The sequence below is a fragment of the Nicotiana tabacum genome, chromosome 19 (genome assembly GCF_000715075.1).
Source record: "Nicotiana tabacum cultivar K326 chromosome 19, ASM71507v2, whole genome shotgun sequence".
Classification (NCBI taxonomy): Eukaryota; Viridiplantae; Streptophyta; class Magnoliopsida; order Solanales; family Solanaceae; genus Nicotiana; species Nicotiana tabacum.
The window spans coordinates 146,082,784-146,104,302 of NC_134098.1; the positions used below are offsets into that span (position 1 = coordinate 146,082,784).

At 35.1% G+C, this 21,519-nt stretch overlaps 1 protein-coding gene and 1 long non-coding RNA gene across 3 annotated transcripts; both read right to left on the minus strand.

The window, feature by feature from the left end:
* Positions 1–364: 364 nt before the first annotated feature.
* LOC107777110 (uncharacterized) lies at positions 365–2,784 on the minus strand. The gene is made up of 2 exons (XR_001646125.2): positions 1,445–2,784; positions 365–744 (listed from the first exon to the last, which is right to left on the minus strand). It is a non-coding gene; the product is annotated as an uncharacterized LOC107777110 (long non-coding RNA).
* A 6,933-nt stretch (positions 2,785–9,717) lies between these two features.
* LOC107777109 (3-hydroxyisobutyryl-CoA hydrolase 1) lies at positions 9,718–18,472 on the minus strand. 2 transcript variants are annotated; one of them, XM_016597099.2, is made up of 14 exons: positions 18,316–18,472; positions 17,989–18,069; positions 17,264–17,332; positions 16,138–16,201; positions 15,219–15,298; positions 15,048–15,131; positions 14,597–14,681; positions 13,583–13,668; positions 12,542–12,663; positions 12,100–12,160; positions 11,866–11,964; positions 10,170–10,271; positions 10,059–10,100; positions 9,718–9,919 (listed from the first exon to the last, which is right to left on the minus strand). In XM_016597099.2, exons 1-14 carry the CDS (start codon positions 18,352–18,354, stop codon positions 9,896–9,898), a joined length of 1,038 nt encoding a protein of 345 aa, XP_016452585.2. In that variant the 5' UTR covers positions 18,355–18,472; the 3' UTR covers positions 9,718–9,895. The 2 variants fall into 2 exon arrangements, with proteins under 2 accessions (XP_016452585.2, XP_016452584.2); XM_016597098.2 differs by having other exon boundaries at positions 9,718–9,966.
* Between the last annotated feature and the right edge of the window lie 3,047 nt (positions 18,473–21,519).

Here is a 21,519-nt window from a genome sequence, read left to right on the forward strand (position 1 = left end):
ACATCACCACTCTTGCACTCTAAGGAAAGGCCTCCCTTGTATATACAAATTGAGTTCAGAGTTGAAAGTTAATACGGAGGAAATGATACGAATTATTGAGCAGAAATAAAGATAACACAAAAGTACTTAACCAAAAGAACACCACACGAAGAAAAATCCACATATATGACTATAGAGACTTGAAACAACCAATGATGCTTAACCAAACTTGCCGTCCAAAAGAATAAGAAAAGAAGAAATACTTTGTAGGTGCTGTTTTATGGAGAAGAATTCTATCTTTTGCCACAACTTTATGTCTCTTTCTCTGTCAAGGAAGAGAGTTAAATAACAATCGCTATCAAATTTCAAAAGTAACTTAGGACAGTTTTCTTGGCTGAAAATTCATATTTATGCTTAATATATTTATTAAATTAGCTCAGGACCATTTTAGCAAGAGTATATTAAGAATATGATATGCTAGAGCACACATTTTGCCTATAAGACAATGAATGTTAGCTCAACCGAATGTTCAAATGAACAATTCACCAGCTCTTTCCATCTAATGCTAGATAAGAATAATGGCCTACAATATACAAATCAAAGTGCAAACTTAAACATAAGATGTAAATAAAATCTGAAAGAATTATGACTCCAACCTGACTAGAAGGCCAAATGTGTCGTGCTACGCAAAAGAGGCTAAGAATAATCTTCTTAACTGAACCATATATTGGAACTACTTGAAATTCCAATGAAACATTGGACTACCTGAAATCGCAATGAAACAGAGTTTAATAGCCAAAACCCATAGATCATCATTCACATGAATCTACTATCTCATTCCAAAGCAGGTTGAAAAGCAATCCTCTAAATAGAACTCGAACTTGAGCATCCAATTTAAATTTAAAAATACAGTGCTAAAATTACTCTTCTCAGTGTCCAACATGTCATATTAGCGAAGTGTTGAAGTGTACTTAGCAGATACAAAGTCTAAATTAAAAACTGAAAAAAGAGTTCGGCTGAAACGAAGGTAGTTCCTTAAATTGTCCTACGTCATAGAATCAGTTCACAATCATAAAGGTGGAAAAGATATCGATTACAACTTTTCATAGAAAATCCTAATGGTCCACCTAAAACTCAAAACTGAAGTAATATTAATTGGCAAAATTTTCAAAAATAAAAAACATAAAAAATAGCAAACAAGATGTCAATTAGCGATGACGATACTCAAAAAACTAGTTCTCGAATCTTATTTTATAAAGATAAAAATTTACAAGGGTGGAAATCCTTCATAGAAACATAGATCTCCGATTCAAATAGAAAACCCAGAATTCAGAAAAGAGATAGGCAGTATATATATATTATATATATATATATATATATATATATATATATATATATATATATATATGAGAGAGAGAGAGAGAGAGAGAGAGAGAGAGAGAGAGAGAGAGATGAGTTGGGTTACCTGGAATGGTTGCCGGTGATGGTGAGAGAGAGATAAATTGGGCAGAGGCGACCGCAATTCCTAAACTTCGATAGATGAGGGCTTTTTGCTTTATTCATTTATGTCTAAAATTTTCACTTATGGGAGGGAAAGATAAAATACTAAAATTTTCGTTCAATTACCGAAAAAAATGTAGAGAAATTTCTAACATTTGTGGTAAATGTTGCTAATTACCGACAAATAACATGACACTTGGAATAAATGTCACTATAATTGTGACATTTTGTATTAAATGTCCTTATTTTTGCAACTCTTTCTTATAAATGTCATGAAATTCTCTTTTCCTGATATTTATTTTTAAAGTTACTAAAGTCAATATATTTATTTGAGTTGATTGTGCCCGAGTACTAGGCAAAAATTAAATTTTGCCGAACCTCGTTAATTTCTGGTGTTCTTTTTATTATTGTCTCATTTACTATTTATTAGCTACCTTTAGATATAATAGTTGTGATTTAATTACTCTCTATATATTCAACAATTTTTAGATTGAAGGAAAGTTTAAAATGACGTCCAATAAGAAGTAACTGCGCAGTTTTATTTTTTTGATCAGTGAGGTAACTACACATGTTTAAGCAAATACAATTCGAGAGAAAAAAAAATTCTCCTTCGCCTTAAGAAGATCAACAATAGTTCTCAAGCTTAAGAAGATTAACAATAGTTCTCAAGCTAAGAAGGAATATGATCTTCTTTTTTCTTTTCATTTCTTCTTCCTTTTTTTCATGATAGATAGATAGTACCTATTTTCACAAAAACCACTCTAATAATGAAATTTTGGGTAAAATCAACTTTTATTTCTCTGCTTTATTGAGACACAGGAAAACAATGATCATGATAAGAAACCAAATCAAATCTTGATTTTTTTCCTCATACAATGAATTAATGTGCGGAAGGTGACCAGTAATGCTTAAGGCTTAACTTGCATTTATGGGATGTCTGAGCTGAAGCCAGAAAATTTGAGCATTCATTGGAAGCACCATCATCCCCAAACAAACTCATGTAAGCATAGAAATCAAGTCCCCATGTTAAAAAAAAATCAAGTAAGTCAGACTTCAATTAAAAGACGACAACAACAACAACAATTACTATTACTACAACTACTACTACTACGACTACAACTAACACTTCAATCACAAACTAGTTAAGGTCGGGCTTAATAAATTATATGGATAATAATCAACAAATAAAGTTTTCAATGAAACACAAACTATAGACGATATAATATATTTGAGGACAGTACGGTAAAGGAAACAGTACAAAGAAAATAAAAGTAGGCCAACAAAATAATAGTGACATCATATTTGGAATACCATTTCATAAGAAAGTGCATTGAGCTTTAATATGAACGTTCTAACATTTGATGATGTCTCCACCAAAATCTGACAACCAAAAGTAACAATTAAATTATTATTTTTCAAAAAAGAAGTAAATAAACAACCAGTGAACACTTGAACTGGAGTATTGAGAGCAGAATGGGATTGCACCTGATCGGTTCCGCCATTGTTGGAAGAGGCTTCAGCCATTGTTGTTCTAGCTGAGCACGGAAATTTACTGCCAGGTGGCTTTCTCTCAGCTTTTTGTCCGTTGACCAACCCGACCCGACCCGTTTCGTCTCGTCTGCCCAGGCGGGATTATAACATGGTATCGCCTTAAGGTGGATTGGGTCGACTGTGGTCAGTTTGCGTAATTCCTTTGAATTTCTCATTTACATTCATCATGCTGCTTGCACTGCTATTCCTCGTGTTGTTAAGGCCGAGTAAATGGCTAAAATTGCATCAATTTTTAATTGACCAAATTTCATTTATAGCCACTCGGACCAAACTTATAACACCCAGTAGCTCAAAATTACAATATACATTTTATACCCCCAAAAGTAATTCTAGTGACTAGCCACCAAATAGCAAGTAAACCATCTTTTAGATCTAGATTTTCATATATCAAAAGCCCCAAAAACAATAAATAAAACGAGAAGAAAGAGTCGTCGGATTTAATGGAGGGTCGCAGGTGTTTGAGTTTCCGTCAAGATCTAAAAGCTAACGGGATCGAGCACAGTGGATTAGACTGACTGGGTTTTGATTTTGATTTCACGATTTGTGGTGAGGTCGAAGCTGGAGCTTAGACACCATTAATATTAATACTACAACTGTTGAGATTTGACAAATCTTGTATTCAATTCTTGAAACCTTCAACTTAAAGACAAGAGAAAAAATCACTCCAAATCAAGTAGTAGTCCCAAAAGTTTGACCAATGTAGAGGTAGACCCCACGTCTTATATTTTTAGACTATGTATTAGACTGGAGAGCATTTCTTTTGAATATTGATATATTATAAAATATATACAAAACTATACGAAAATTATATAAAATAGACTATCACTATACAATTTATATACAATAGATTGTCACTATAAAAAATATATACAAAAATAGACTATCATTATACAAAAAATATACTAAATAGACTGTCACTATACAAAATATATATAAAAATAGATTGTCACTATACACAAATATACTAAATAGACTGCCACTATATAATTTATATACAATAGACTGTCATTATACAAAGTATATACAAAATAGACCGTCACTATACAAAATATATATTAAATAGATTGTCACTATACAAAAAATATACAAAATAAGCTGTCACTATACAAAAAATATACAAAATAGATTGTTACTATACAAAAAATATACAAAATAGACTGTCACTATATAAAACATATACAAAATAGACATCTCGGGCTATTAAATGTAATATGTTTGGGCCGAAGGGCCATTTCGTATCAATGGAAAAAAACATGGGTTATTAAAATTTTGAGGGGCTATAGAGAATCATTTTCTCTTTTTAACTTGTGAACATAATTTAGGGAGTAACCTGTAACACCCCGAAAATATTTTGAACTACTTAAACGCTATTAAGAAAGTTGATGTGCGCTAATTATATTATTTTGTGTGCAGAAAAGGGACTATTATATGAATAATATCAATTGATCATGATAATATATATATGAGGTGCATTAAGAATGGTTTATGGTCTAAGAAGGGCCCCAAGGCTAAGTCAAGTTGAAAATTTTATGATGGGAAAAAGTTTCAAGTGAGTTCACACAATACCTAAATTCAAACGATCATACCTCTCTTGATATGAAGAGTTATATGGTTTATTACCTATAAAATTAAAGCCCTTTGAGTATATTTTCCAACTCTTCCAACCGTTCGTCATTTGGACATTCCTACAAGAAGTTATGATCAAATTACCAAAGGTTGACATAATGCGATTCTGCGACCATTATGCGATCGCAAAATGGTTATGCGACCGCAAACTAGTCGCAGAATGGACCAGCCCAGTTCTGGGCACCAATTTGTGCGACCATTGTGCGACCCGCACACCAATTGTGCGGTCCATTGTGCGACCGCATAGCTGAGTTCGGAGGGTTAATTTTTTTCTTTTTATAACCCGACCCCATTTTGATAAATAGGCTTTGGGGCTTATTCTGGTCGCAGAATGGAACAGAACAGCCCAGTTCTGGGCACCAATTTATGAGACCATTGTGCGACCCCGCACACCAATTGTGCGGTCCATTGTGTGACCGCATAGCTGAGTTCGGAGGGTTAATTTTTCTCTTTTCATAACCCGACCCCATTTTGATAAATAGGCTTTGGGGCTTATTTTGGGGTGTTTTTCTGGGGGTTTTAAAGAGAGGTAAGAGCATTTTAGAGAGAGAAGGAGGGAACCTAACATTATAATCATCCAATCTTGCACCAATCTTCAAGAATCAAGGAAGCTAATCACAAGATCTTCATCTAAGAGGTAAGGTTCCATACCCTAGTTTCCAATTTCGAATTTGGGTAAAAGATAGTTGATTTGGAGTATGATTCTTGGGTATAAGAGCATTATTTATACATGCTTATACTAATAAGGTTTGTGGAGAGATTGTTGAGCTCAAATAAGTAAAGATTGGGTTATGGAGTGAAGGAAATCTTGTAGAAGAACCTTGTAAATAGATTTGCACGCCTAGTGTTTGATAAAATGCTCAAATGAGTTGAGATCATGAATATCTTCCTAATAATGGTTCAATTTTTGTTATGTCTCAAAATAGATTGGGATTGTTAGAATTTCCGAAATGTTGTAGTAATTTAAGGAAAGATCAAAGCAAGGTATGTTGGCTAAACTTTCTCTCTTAGAATAGATATCCATAATATTTCCGTAAGTTCAAATATAATTGGCTCAAGATTCCTAACTTCTATATTCCGTGTTATTCCCTATAAACTTTTTTATTCCGAATGAGCCTTATGTCGAAAGATAGATGTTCAAAGTATGGTTTGCATATTAAAATGTTGTGGCTTTGAGTCGTGTTATAGATAAGAACTAGTATACTAATTGTGTGAGAAAATCTCAATATTCTTAAGACTCGAAATTGCTCATGTGTACCTAAAGTTTGAATTGGAAATGTATTATTGTTGATAACCTATAAATGTAGTTGGAAATGAAATAAGTGAATTGGGATATAAAGTGTGGCCAATGTGCAAGAGTAAAAGTTATACTTGTGGCCAATGGTGCCAATGAAATGAAATGATGTGAGAAAGGTTATGAAATGAGAATCGACTCAAATGTTTTAAAATGACTTCAAAAATAGAATTGCCTAAAAGCTTTCGTACTCAAGTCATGCCATAAGTGGCTGTTTTAACAAATACTATGCTTTGTGAGTATTTCCAATGTGTTTTGCGTTATTACATATTCGTGAGTGAAAATTGTGTATTATCTTTTTTGGGAAAAAGTATTTCAAGAATAAATGATGTGTTACTTGTTGATGATTTTAACTTGTGCATCAATTGCCAATTATATTACTCCATTTCTCGGAAAGAAATCTATTATGCTTAAATTGTTCGTTTCTAATAAACTTAAAGTTGTGATTTCCGGAATATTATATGTATGTTGATATTTATAATGATGATACATGGGAGGGAAGAAATGAAAGTGTGGAATATCAAATATGGCCACCGTGCCTTGAATAAAGAATCTTGTGAATGGCCAAAAGAGCCAAGGAAATATTGTCGTTGTGAATGACTAAAAATACTAGTGGAGATTTATACAATGTGAAAGATGATGAGGTAAATATATTTGCACCTATGTTATTTTTGTGAATTATTCTCCTTATTTAGGATGAGATTGATGTGATAAAATTATTCCTCTTAATTGAAATTGAGATTTTGGTTGATGTCTTCAAATAAAACAGCCTAACCGATCGGGTCGTGATCGGACTCCATACTAAATTTACGGTGATAGTAATTGTAGTTGATTCTCTAAGAAATAGCCTAGCCGATCGAGTCGTGATCGGATTCCGTACTAAATTTACGGTGGTATTGATATTGATAGTAATTGTGGTTGATTCTCTAATGAGATAGCCTAGCCGATCGGGTCGTGATCGGACTCCGTACTAAATTTATGGTGGTATTGGTATTGATAGTAATTGTAGTTGATTCTCTAATGAGATAGCCTAGCCGATCGGGTCGTGATCGGACTCCGTGCTAAAAGTACGGTGGCATTGGTATTGTGAACACTGGTATTGTGAACATTGATATTGTAAATACTGGTATTGTAAATATTGGTATTGTAAATATTGGTATTGTGAACATTGGTATTGTGAACAATGGTATATCGGTGTTAATGATCTCCCAACCAAAACTTGTATATGAAGTTCGTATTTTGAAAATTATTATGTTTTAACCGGACATTTGGATATTGTGGATTTTGACTTGCTGTTGCTATGTGTTGCCTTTTCTTATATGGGCATTCTATTTTGAAAGAGGATTTTTAGCTATACATACTAGTGCTATTCGACAGTACTTATGTTTCTTTTGCTGGGGGCGCTGCATCTTTAATGGATGCAGGTGGTTCTACAACAGGTGTCATTGATCAGTGATAGCAGTACACTCTTTTCAGCTGATTTGGTGAGCCCTACTTCATTTCGGGGTCATGTATTTGTTTCTCATGTACTGTGTTTTGAGGTATAGCCGGGGCCTTGTTGCCGGCATTTCCATATTACTCTTCTATTGTACTTAGAGGCTCCGTAGACATGTTGTGGATTGTGGTTGATGTTGGGAACTGAACTAGATATGTTGGTATTTGAAAATCATGTTTTTCATCAATTCTATAAACTCGTAATATTTTAAAAATTATGAAGGAAGCTGCTAATGGGAATGAAAAAGGATGTTGTTAATGAAATCTTTTCAGTGTTTGATTAATGGAGTACATCTCCTATTATTTCATGAATGAGTTTGGGTAGAATAAAATCTAACATGCTTGCTCATCCGGGTTTACTTGATTGAATGTCAGTCGCGCTCCCCGAATTTGGGGCGTGATATAACCTTAAAAGTTGCTGTGTGCGCAAATGGCCCATGATCTATACAGTGTCACAAAAAGTTTTTTCAGAGACATTATTTTGTGGCGACCACTTATGTCGCCGTAGTGGCATGGGTTGACCTACCTAACATCTATCTTGTGGCGCATTTTTTAATTTTTTGTGTCGAGCTTAGTCACCGCAAAAGGTAAAAATAAAATGACAATAAAATCTTTTGTGGCGACTAAGTTCGAATGTTAAAAAATGCGCCACAAAATAGATATTAGATTGGTCGTCACCGAAAACGGCAACCCAAATTATTATTTTTGGTAACAATATTCTTTGTCAACCTTTTAGGTCATCACAAAAAAATAGTGATTTAGGTTGTCATTTTCAGTGGTGACCTACCTAACATCTATTTTGTGGCGCATTTTTATCTTTTTGTGGCGAGTTATCCTCGTTATTATTGTTTTATTTTTAGCTATTATGAGGACTAAGCTTGACACAAAGTTAAGTAGTGCGCCGCAAAAAAATGTTTGGTAGGTCGCTAATTCGCTATTGAAAAGGCGACATATAGCACTAATTTTGGTGAGCGCATTCGTGGTCGCCACAGAATGTTGTATCTGAAAAATCTTTTTTCCTGTAGTGAGATCGTGGGCCATTTGCACAAATAGCAACTTTTGAGGTTACTCTGTAAGTTATGTTCACAAGTTAAAAATTGGTATAACTTTAGCTATTTACTTTAGCCACCGAATGTCATCATTGAAATTTTCTTATGTAATACTCTAACAATAACAAACGTTAAAGTAAGTAGTTAAAGTCAAGTAGATTATTATTTAAAATATTATTTTCTCCTACAAAAGATAGGCTAATCAAAACCATTTTCATTTTTATATTTACTTTGCACATAATATTGGTGAAAATTTTTCGGCAAGGCTTGGACCAATATGCATGTGCATTCACTCCCGTTGCATTGTTATTATTGTTTTATTATTAGCTTTTTTGGCGACTAAACTTGCCACAAAAAGTAAATAAACGCGTCGCAAATAGACTTTACGCAGGTTGCTACGCAAAACAATGACATATAGCACTACTTTTGGTAGCGACTAAAGAGATAGCCACTGTCATTACTAAAAGGCAGAATAGCCTAGTAGACCCTTATACTTGTACGATTTGTCATCTCGGTCCCTATACTTCGTGAATTTCATCTAGACATTTACAATTGTTAAAACACATTATTCTAAACTTCTTTGACCCGAGTGTTGCTCAATCACGCTAATATTAATATCCACATCAGATAGAATATGCCGCATCATTTTTTATTTTTTATTTTTAAAAAAAGGGCACCATTTTTACCTTCTTCACCCTCCAATACCACTGTAATAAGTTGAGTCACCTTTCCATTAAAACCTAACTACCGAACAACCACAAGAGAGATACTAGCAGATTTGTGAATATCCACCACAATTGTTTGAGGGATTAAAAGTGGACGAGGAAATAATTGAAGTTGCGGTCACTTCAAAATCCCAATAATTTTCACAAATCAAGCAATTGATTAGTGCACCCTGCACGCCATTCAGGTTCGGGCACCCCGTGAATTTTTTCTTCGTTTGTGCTCTTCATATCCGCTCCTTTTGGTGTTCTTGTCCGATTTGACTTGAACTGCTAGGATTTTTTTTTAATTTTCTATTACAGCAAGGTGATGCGAAGAAAAAATTGTGGTGGTCATCGTTGGTCTCCATCGCCGGTGATGGTTCAAACTTTTCCACTGTGTTCTTTGCAATTGATGGTTCGAAGGTTTCAACGATGAGTTTTCGACAGTTTCCGATGAAATTCCTATTCTTCTCGATGATTTTTTGGACGAAGTTCCTGTTGAGAACCTATTGGTATACCATTTTCCAACAAAAGTAATACTCCTATAATTAATGATTATTGGGCTTCATAATGATGTAGTGACTAGAGAGCAACATAGTGCAGAGTATTGCAAGGTTTCCAGAATTCAATTTTAAAGCTTTGCAATGGCATACGGAGGCAAGTTTGATCTAGGAGGCAGCTTTAGGTCTTCCCAATCTTCATCTTCTATCTTGGAGAAGTAACTGTCAACATCATCATCTCTAATTAGGTCCAGTCTAGACGGCTCCCACTGAAAACATGTGAAAAGCTAAGTAAAAGCATGAAAGAAGCTCTCAAGATATCTACTTCAGAATTATCCATGATCAAATGGACGTAACGCACCTTAGGATTTCTATCCTTGTCGATGAGTAAAGCTCTGCATCCCTGCAGTGTAAGTCAAGTGTCAGTCATGTAATTCGGTAAAATGAATAGCTTAAAGATGGCATATTCTACCTCGAAAAAATCCTTGCTAAATTCTCCCATCAACACATGACAAACCATCCTATACTCTCGGATAAGGCAGCTACCAACACCTTGCAGCCTCCCTTCTCTTATCTGTAACAGAAAAAGGAAACTAATATGAACAATCTGCAGATACTCAAGAACTCTCCAATGGAAATGTTGGCCAAATCAAGACATTAGGACCGTGTAGAAGGAGATTCTACTTGTGGTTGTGGAGTCAGCAACTAAAACTGAGGCCCAAGGAACGGAGAGGGGGGTTTCTAATGAGTTGTTCAATTTAGCTAGTATAAGAAAGAAAACAGCATTATCAAGATAATTAATAAATTTTAATTCAATTGAATTCCGTGGAAAGGGACAAAGCCAACAGAGATGAATCTGAAAAGGTTGAACCACTATGAGGACCAGTCACCATGCTTCGAGTCGAGGAAAAGTATATGATAAAAGGGGTATTAACAATCTAGCATAGAGTGCTTTGACCAAATAACAACCAAACAGCTAACCTGACCAACTTCTCCTGAAGCATAATATAGAACAAAGAATTTTTCACATTGTTCTCTCTTCCTCTATTTCATTACTCAATTAACTACCATGAACGAACACCTGATAACTGTTTACAAGGTATTTCGACTAAACGCATTAAGCAAGAAGCATGCAGGTACTAGAGGAAATAATAATAATAAAGTACATCATTTGTATCTCCGTTTAGGACAAGAGGGGTTGCTCTGATGGTAAGCAACCTCCACTTCCAACCAAGAGGTTGTGAGTTCGAGTCACCCCAAGAGCAAGGTGGGAAGTTCTTAGAGGGAAGGATGCCGAGGGTCTATTGGAAACAGCCTCTCTACCTCATGGTAGGGGTAAGGTCTGCGTACACACTACCCTCCCCAGACCCCACTAGTGGGATTATACTGGGTTGTTGTTGTTGTTATTTGTATCTCCGTTATAACACAACAAAACTAAATGGTTCTAATTTAAATTTATTTTAGTTCTTGAAATACAGATTGCGACAAGGTGGGTTGCTCTGATGGCAAGCACCCTCCACTTCCAACCAAGAGGTTGTGAGTTCGAGTCACCCCAGAGCAAAGGTGGGTAGTTCTTGGAGGGAAGGATGCCGAGGGTCTATTGGAAACAGCCTCTCTACCCCAGGGTAGGGGTAAGGTCTGCGTACACACTACCCTCCCCAGACCCCACTAGTGGGATTATACTGGGTTGTTGTTGTTGTTGTTGTTGAAATACAGATTGCTCCCGTCTTTCCTATGAATGACCAGAAGATTCAGAAATAGATATTAGTAGGCGTTTTGTAGAAAAATAACTAAGTTCTTTCAGATTGGGATTAGATTCTCCAGATCATGTAACTATGAACACCTTTCACAGCTATATTAGGTGCTCCGTTTGACAGAACCGATCATAGTCTTTTCCAAAGGAATATTGAAAACTTCATAACTTTTTAAAGGACTTCAGTAAAATGAGCATTGTTCGGTACCCAGCCAAATCAAGTAGAGTTTATGCAACTTGCAGTTGGAGGAGGAATATTTGTCCTCTTAACTTTTTTTGTCCAACAATCAAATTCAAAAGCCATTTCCAGCTTCTGAATCTTTGCCTTCCAAAACATATAGCTAGCAACGAACCTAGGCACTATAATTTGTTCAGGTAACAACATAATGGTATCACAAAGTAATGCTTGACTTACTGATCTCAATGAAATTTTAAGACTTGTAGGGGATGCTTTCTTTAGCGATTGGATGGTAGAAGAGACCCAGTCATCATTCTTGTTCAAAGCCTCACTTTCCTGTAGAAGATTTATGCAAGTTCACATCAAGTATTCTGAATTTCTGATAACCTATTTTATCAAAATTGTACAAAAGTAATTTTACGATGGAAAACAAAAGAATGCATCAAATCACCATCCATCTCTCAGACTTACAAGAGCAGATATGATTTCTTCGACTGTTCTTCGAGAGAAACAGCGATCAATGATCTTCATCCTACATACATAAAATTGCAGAACTGAGACTGGTGCACTGTTGAGAAAGGGGTCATGAAATTCTGAAGACTACTGGTTTATTTTATTTGAACAACTTTTTCCCTTCAGTCGATGCAAGCTTAGGAAAGCTATCCATCATCTTAAGCTTCGAATGGCCATATAAAAGTAAAGCGAACATAGTCTTGCAACAACAGGAAGAGAAATAACACGATGGCAAATAACTAATAAGAAAGAGCATACATGATCTCTACGATTCATCAACACTATATGCTCTTTAAGTTCAAACAATCCCCTTACAGGTCCTGGGACTCTGTTCAGAAGGTAGTTTCCAATGAATCAGCATGAAAACAAACACCATAATAGAGATACTAAATGAACTCACTTGTGGTAAGAACTTCCTTCTTTCAACTTTGGTATGTGGGAGAACCGACTAATGATGGTCGAAATAACATCTGGATCACTCGTATTGACTTTAACTAGCGCTTGTTCTAAAAGTGGCAACCTCTGTGAACAGAAGCAAGATCAGAAAGCATTCAAGTTAGATCAGAGATGGGAGGAACTAAACAGTTAGACACATGTTATGCATGTATATCAAGATCTACGAACTGATTATTCAATGTGCCAATACTCTTGTCAGATAATAAAAACTTCAGCACAAAAATAAACCATCATGAAAGGTCTTCAACCACCCAGAAATCCACAAATAGCTTATAAGTCAACCAGTGGCTTAAGGAAGAAACCACGAATTGATCAAAGAACCATTCCGCGCATGGTTGACAAAATCCAGATTCTGAACATGCATGATTAGCTTGGGCACCGTTGGGCAGAGACCGGAAGAATTTTTCTCCTAGTATTTTGAATTCATATTTGTTTGTACCCAATCCTGCTAAAAGAATTTCAATTTACAGAATGACTCTGCATGAAGCATCTGTATTGCTCCACTATTTACTATTTGGGAGAAGAAACAACAAGAGATTAATTATTACAGCACCAAATAACTGAACTTGCTGATGCTGAACCCAAACTAAGTAGAACAATTTGTAGATTGCATCCTGGTCCACTGGAGGTCTAATATTGACCACAGACCTTTTAGAACTAGAGTACATTTGGGCCAAAATGGACGCCCAAATTTGATTAAACATGGTCAAATTGGCAGAAATTAAACATCCTAAGAAAACATAATCAAAAAGATTATGAGACCTATATAACAAATGCCAGATAAGATTACTGTCCTAACACCATATGCCTAACATCTTCCTGCATTTAATGAACTAGCAATTTTATTATTACATGTAAAGGCAATATCGATTTTTCCATTTTATATACTATTCAGTTCCGACATATTAGTAACGTAAGACCTAATTGATTTGTTCTAGAAGCAACTCAAAATGGCCAGAACGTGCTGGAAATTGATGCATCATACCTCTGAAGGTACAAAGTGAGTTGCTAGACCACAAGCAAGCATTTCAGCACCATCCAACCTAGCACCAGTAAGACCAGCATATTCCCCTGCCAAAGAGTATAAGAAAGTAGTTAAGGGAAAACAAGACATAGTATTTTACTATTTATACCTACTAACTTCTCTTTGCATCGTAACATCACAGGAATTAGTCTTCCCCAATAAAAGACAACACCAATAAGAATAAGGAAAATCAGGGAAGATAAGGAAGGATAGTTTCTCAATAAAATTTAGGTATAAATCATGAAACCATGTCAGTGATTTCAATATAAATCTCATTCTTCATATATCCTTGTAGAGAAGATTCTTTGCATGTATTCAAAGGCTATCTTAAATTTGTAATGACATGAAGAAATTCAGCAATCACCATGAAAATTAAGGCTTAATTTTGTGATGACCTAAACTTAACAAATTTTGCAAATCACCGTGAAAACCAAGGCTGACATCCAGCCAACAGCCCAAAAATTGTGTAGGGAGAATTATAGCAGACTTATATCTTTAAAAGCTCTGACCCAGATGTAATAATATAATGACTTAAGAGTGAAATATTTTTGAAATGAGAAAACGTGTGATCAAGAATGCAAACAGTGGAAAGTAGATATAAAATGTCAGAAAAAATTCAGAAACTTCAGGAGAAGATGAACCGGAAGGAAAACAATCACTGCTACTTTGCTACAGGGCATGTACAGTAAACTTTTGACCACATTCTGAGGGAGGAAGAACCTATCTTCCTTTTTTCAAACTTTTTACTTTTGGTATCAAAGGTATAGGAGAAGAAGCAGCAGCATTAAAAGCAAGGTAGCTAGGGGCGATAATTGTTCTCAAGATGGCCTCAAACTAGCCAAGCTTCAGCAACCAGGAAGTGACATAAATTTCAACCAATGACAAGAAGTGAATAACTTCACCTAGAAACTTTAATAAATTACATCTAGCAGTAAATTCTTTTACAAATATGAGAAATGTTGCAAGTGGAATTACCAAAGAATCCTGGAAGCCTCGAATAAAAGTAAGAGGCACCTACATCAGGAAAGAGTCCCAAAGCTGTTTCAGGCATAGCAAAAACCTACAGGAAAATGAACGTAAAAATATTTGGACATGAAGTTTCTTATACCAATTTGTACTTATCAACCACCAACCAAGTTTGAAAGAGAGTAATTATTACAGCCAAGATAATAAACTCTCAATGCAAATCCAGAGGTACTACTAACTAAAGCTCATGAAGATTTACAGTCTGTAAGGTTTTCCTCTAATTTTGCTAAAACTATTCCACATGAATATCAGATATTGTTGCATTCCACAAGAGGCCCACAAATATAAAGAGCAGAAATTTCAAGGAAATGCCAAAAAATGTAGTAAAGGTCAAATACAAAACCGAAAGCACGATAACAAGATTGAAGAATTGAATCTTTTACTCAAGGAGAGGCAATACCGACTTCTCTGTTGCAACTCGAAATCTACCATGTACAGAAGCACCAGCTCCACCTCCCATGACAATTCCATTAAGGATGGAGACCTTCAAGGGGCAGTCCAAATAAAATTAATGTATTCCTCAGAGAAGGCTTTATTACAAAAATAAAATTACACCATAACCTAAGTTAACCTGGGGTTTGCTATATGTTGCCATCACATAGTTAAGGGTGAACTCTTCACGGAAATAATCAGCACCCAGTTTCCAGTTACCTGAATGCATAAATAAATAAATATGTAATTAGCCAATTTTTTGGAGGTTAAGCTATGTGCACTTAAAACTGAATCACTCAAATTTCTTAACATCATCTAGAAAGAGCAAAGTTGTGTGGCACAAACATTATTAAAGGTCACCATAGTCTCAGACTTACTCATAAGAATCTCATAGGACACAAGAAAACAGATTGAATACGTCCAAACTTTTTCAATGTTAAGGCTGCCCGATTATCTTAAGGCCTAATGATTGATCGGAAGAAAAATAAAAATGAAGAGTTAGCGAGAGAGAGAGATAGAGGAGAGTGATAGAAAGAGAGGGGGAGGGGAGAGTGAGAGAGTTGAATAGATGAAAAAATAGAGCCTCTTAACAAGTAAGACAAGTGATCAATAAAAATATAAATAAGAGCGACAAAGAAAAACTATTGTTTTGAGAATGAGTGACGAAGAAAAACTTCAAGAAGTTGAGACAACAATTTAGAATTGCCTCTGTCCTATTTTCTGCAACACAATCAAACTAGATAGATAGATTAAAAAGTTACTTGGACTTGCATAATAGCAATTGAAGAAAAAAATTAACAGATAGGAAAAGTATAGCATCATGGATCTATGGTTTATGTTTGAACTGTTAAATGACTTCAAAATATTAAAACTTATGAAACTTCTCAGATTAGCATTTAGAAGTGCGTCGCACATTTCTGGATGTCTAAAATTAAACATCTAGTGTATAACTAAGGACTGAGGCAAATTTTCACCTGCATGGATCCAGTTTTAAATATAATCTATAAATACTGAAGATTGTTATTACCAAGCTATAACCAATTTAACAGGTAACCTACCCCGGCGAACATTATGAACAACAGCTGTAACATCACCACCAGCACAGAAAGCCCTTCCATTTCCCTGGAAGTATTCACACAAGAAAAGAAGTAACATTTCTTGACTGATGTTAAGATATTTTATACTTGTACAGGGTCACTTGTAGAACTGTGAATCCTACACCAAAGCTTGAGAAAGAGAAAAAAAAACTAAAATAGAAAACTGCATATAAGAAACTAAACCAATACATACCTTTCAGTTGTTCTACTAAGCTATTTAATTAAAGGTATCCAAATAAGCTTCTTTAGCTGATTTTCGATCTTATTTCGCTCAAGTTCCAATTATTTACAGGCAAGACAAACTGCTCGATACTTTCTACTTGACTCTCTGATGTCAGTAAGTGGTTTAAGCATGTGGCTGTTCAAGCGTATATTAACAGCTAATTAGAGGGGGAAATTTTCCTTCTCTAGACTTTTTTTGTTTGATCGGCAAGGATAACATTACTGATTTCCAGCAGAAAATGATGGAAAGTATTTCTCTTTAGATTTTTTTCAGCAAAGTCATCCCTGTGACCTACTTTCGACAATCTGGATTAACACTACTACGACATAGCCCTAGTGTATGGCAAAGAAAATAGATAGGATTGAATACTAGATTGGTCAGACATGGAACCAGCGAGATAATACAGAGCCACTTTGCCAGCTTTATTCTTAGAGGGGCAATATCGCAGGAGCCATGAGGACAAGCTCTTCACTGTGTCAAAAGATGAGTAGGGGAACAGACTGAGTTCTTTGAAAAACAACTAATTGATATCATATACAAAAACAGCACACAGAATTCCTTTTGGGTAGCCCTCTGACAATACGAGCTTTTTCTTTCCAATGATCTCCTGATAAAACTGGCTCTATGGATCTTTAAGCACAAGTCAGAACGACCAAGAACTCAGAGAGACACAATTGTGGAGTGATGCATAACAAAATTCAATGAAGAAACAAAATAAAAGAAATGAACAGTTCGCAATCTGAACAAAGTAACTCCTCAAATCAATGCAAATCTGCCTGCTAGCATGAATCAGTTGCTAGTATGAAAAATACAAGATACCCACAGTTACTATCACAGAAGATCCTCCTACTAGTGTGAACATACCTTCAATATTATCATCTTCACATTAGAATCTCTTTCACTAGCATGGAAAAGTTCCAACAGCCGAGATATCTGGACAAACAAATAAGTTTAAGAGGACATTTATCATTGATAACATGTAGTCAAAACTTCTATCTATTTCATCAGGTGAAGAGCAATTTACATCAATCACTATATGACACGAATATGGCATGATTTAGAAACCAAACGTTCACCAAGTTAATATAACAACAATAATCTCTTCCAGATGATTGCATGAGAAGATAGAATAAAGTGAATCCATATCAAATTAGTCTTTTTAGCTACCGCTATCATGATCTAATCTCCTCAACCCAGTTGCATAAAACCAGAAGATAACTAGTTGAGCAAGTAACACATTTATGCTTGCTTCTCCAGTTCCACAGTCATTCGATGTTATTAGAGTACTTTTTTTTTCTTTTGAAAAATATATAATGTTGAGAGGCAAACAGAAAACGTAAAACATCATTAGACTACATAACAAAGTTGCATGACAGTACTTGATATGCAGTGTTTCCAGGGAAAAGGTGCAAGGCTAGGATAATTACATTACAACATTCAAGTCTTATCTATTTCACATATTATTTGAAGGCAGAAAACAATGAATTCATCAGAAAGTGTGGGACTTTATAAGGGCAACAAGAAAAATAAAGAACAACGAAAGCAGTACTCCAAAAAATAATACTCCCTAAATATCATAATTGGCATACCATTTGATGAGAAAGAGCATTGAGCTGCTTGGGCCTATTTAATATGAATGTTCTAACGCTTGATGTCTCCTCCACCAAAACCTGACAACCAATAATAACAGTTAAAAAAAGAAAAGGTTCACATTTGAATTTGGAGAGACATAAAAGATTCATCAAAATTGAGAAGAAACCGCGATCATCTAAACAAAATTTTATTTACTTCCTATGGGAAAGGTTTCAATTTAGTAAAAAGAAAAATAGATATGGCAAAATGAAAATCATCAAATTAACTAAAATAACAAAGTGAAAGACTAAAACGCGAGTAATGGGAGCAGAATAGGATTGAACCTGATTGGTTCCGCCATGGATGGAAGAGGTATGAGCCATGGTGGTTCTCAGTTTCTTGGGAATTGTGAATACTGGAATACTGCTTATTTAGCGATAATATATTAGGTTGTTGGTCATAATATTTTGATCTTTTGTATTTGAGACACAATTAATTTAAATATGTATTCTATAAATCTTACTTAAAGAACTTTTTTCATTTTTAAAGTTTACTTTCATTTTAAATATGAAAGAATAATTACATCTATCCCATCACATCTTTTTAACGTAACTTATTTTGCTTTTAACACAATAATTATGTGGAAGTTTATAAGAAATTATTATAAGTTCATTTGAAGTGGTTTGTATGTGGCAAGTGACTAGAGGGGTGGGTAAAAGTTTTTACTCACACTCAATATGTATATAACATTATATTAAGTTATTATGATTAGATGATAATTTAATGCGAGAATAAAATAAAAAATCACTAAATAAATAGGAAAATAAAGTTTTGTTATAAAATAAAAACTGTAAAGTAAATAAATTGAAGACAAGTATAGAGAGACATTGATATATTATTCAAACTTCAAACTTATGTACATAATGAACTGAAAACTCCTTTATTTATAGAAGAAAGGAAGCAGTTGTGAGGCTTTTCAGGAAGCAGTTGTGAGGCTTTTCAGGAAGCAGGTGTAAGGCTTTTCTTTAGCTACTTGTAAGTTATCTGCATGAGTTGCTTGCGACCTGCATATTTAATAAGAAGCTGCTGCAAATTATTTCATTGAGCTGCTTGCAACCTGCCTGCATCAACTGCTTGTAGATAAATTTCAACAGAGTACTAAATGGATAATCTTCTTCAGGAAGATTATCTATAGTGGAGTAATAAATGGACATCCACAATATAATTATTTTCATAACACTCCCCATCGGATGTTCATTAAAAGGTATTGTGCCTCATTAAAACCTTACTAGAGGGCTGAAATACACTATTCATCAAATGCATAAATGCTGCTGGAGCATTGGTTAGTCCAAAAGACATCACAAGAAATTCATAGTGGCCATAACGAGTCCTGAATGCCATCTTTAGAATATCCGAATCCCGAATTTTTAACTGGTGATACCTAGACCTCAAATCAATTTTGGAGAACACCCTCGCTCCCTGAAGCTGGTAAAATAAATCATCAATATGCGGCAATAGATATTTATTCTTGATTGTAACTTTGTTCAACTGCCTATAATAAATGCACATCTGCATAGTACCATCTTTCTTTTTCACAAACAGAACCGGTGCACACCAAGGCAATACACTAGGCTTAATAAACCCTTTTTCAAGGCGTTCCTGAAGTTGCTCTTTCAATTCTTTTAACTCAACTAGTGCCATACGATACAGAGGAATAGAAATGGGTTGAGTTCCCTGTACCAAGTCAATATCGAAATCAATATCCCTGTCGGGTGGCATACCCGGCAGGTCTGCAGGAAATAAATTCAGAAAGTCTTGCACGACCGGTACTAAATCAATAATATGATTATCTTCATCATCATCTCTCATAAAGGCCAAATATGACAAGCATCCCTTTCCAACCATACGTTGGGCCTTCAAATAAGAAATTACCTTGCTAGGAACAAGACCTAGAGAACCCTTCCATTCAACCTTTGGCAACTCCGGCATTGTCAACGTCACGATTTTTGCGTGACAGTCCAGAATAACATGAAATGGAGATAACTAATCCATACCCAGGATTACATCAAAATCAACCATACCGAGTAAAAAGAGATCAACTCTAGTCTCCAGTTCCCCAATAGTTACTACACACGACCGATACACACGATCCACAGTAATAATATCGCCCACAGGTGTAGATACACAAATAGGTGAAACTAAGGACTCACAGGGCATATCCAGTGAAAAAAATCCTAGTGAAGAAAAAAGAGTACACATATTTAGTAATACGTATTTCTAGCTGCCTCATTAAAAACCTTATAAGGAAAACCCTGTGGGAAAAAATCTTAATAAGGAAAAAAGAGTACATCGCATATTTTACTCCCCGTGATGAAAACCTTGTTTTAAATATTTGAGTCTCCGCATTCCAATCTTGTATACCATTTCTCAAAAGTTAAAGTTGGCAAAGATTTAGTGAATAAATATGTCGGATTGTCACTTGAACGGATTTATTGCATATCAATGTCACCATTTTTCTGAAGATCGTGTGTGTAGAATAATTTTAGTGAAATGTGCTTCGTTCTATCTCCTTTTATAAATCCTCCCTTCAATTGGGCTATGCATGCAATATTGTCTTCGTATAAAATTGTGGGTCTTTTCTCACATTCCAAACCACATTTTTCTCGAATAAAATAAATTATTGATCTCAACCATACGCATTCCCTACTTGCTTTGTGAATAGCTATTATTTCAGCATGATTTGAAGAAGTAAAAACAATAGATTGCTTTGTGGAGCGCCATGATATGATAGTACCTCCACATGTAAATACGTACCCGGTTTGAGATCTAGCTTTATGGGGATTAGATAAATAACCTGCATCTGCATAACCAACAAGATCTGCACTAACTTTGTTAGCATAAAACAAACCCATATCAAGAGTTCCCTTTAAATATCGCAATATATGCTTAATCCCATTCCAATGTCTCCGTGTAGGAGAAGAACTATATCTTGCTAGTAAATTAACAGAAAATGCTATGTCAAGCCTTGTAGCATTAGCAAGATACATTAGTGCACCAATTGCACTAAGATAGGGTACTTCGGGACCAAGAAGTTCCTCATCCTCTTCTGGAGGTCGGAACAAATCTTTATTCACTTCAAGTGATCGAACAACCATTGGTGTACTCAATGGGTGCGCTTTGTCCATGTAAAAGCATTTTAAGACCCTTTATGTATAGGCAGATTTATGGATAAAGATCCCGTCTGTTAAATGTTCAATTTGCAGACCAAGACAAAGTTTTGTCTTTCCAAGATCTTTTATCTCAAATTCTTTCTTAAGATATTCAATTGCCTTTTGGAGCTCTTCGGGAGTTCCAACAAGATTTATGTCATCAACATAAACAACAAGTATAACAAATTCTGAAGCCATTTTCTTTATAAAAATACATGGAGAAATAACATCATTTATATAATTATCACGACCCAAAATCCAACTAGTCGTAATGGCACCTAACCCATCCCGTTAGGTAAGCCAATTTCCAACTAATCAATTTCATTAATAATTATTAAA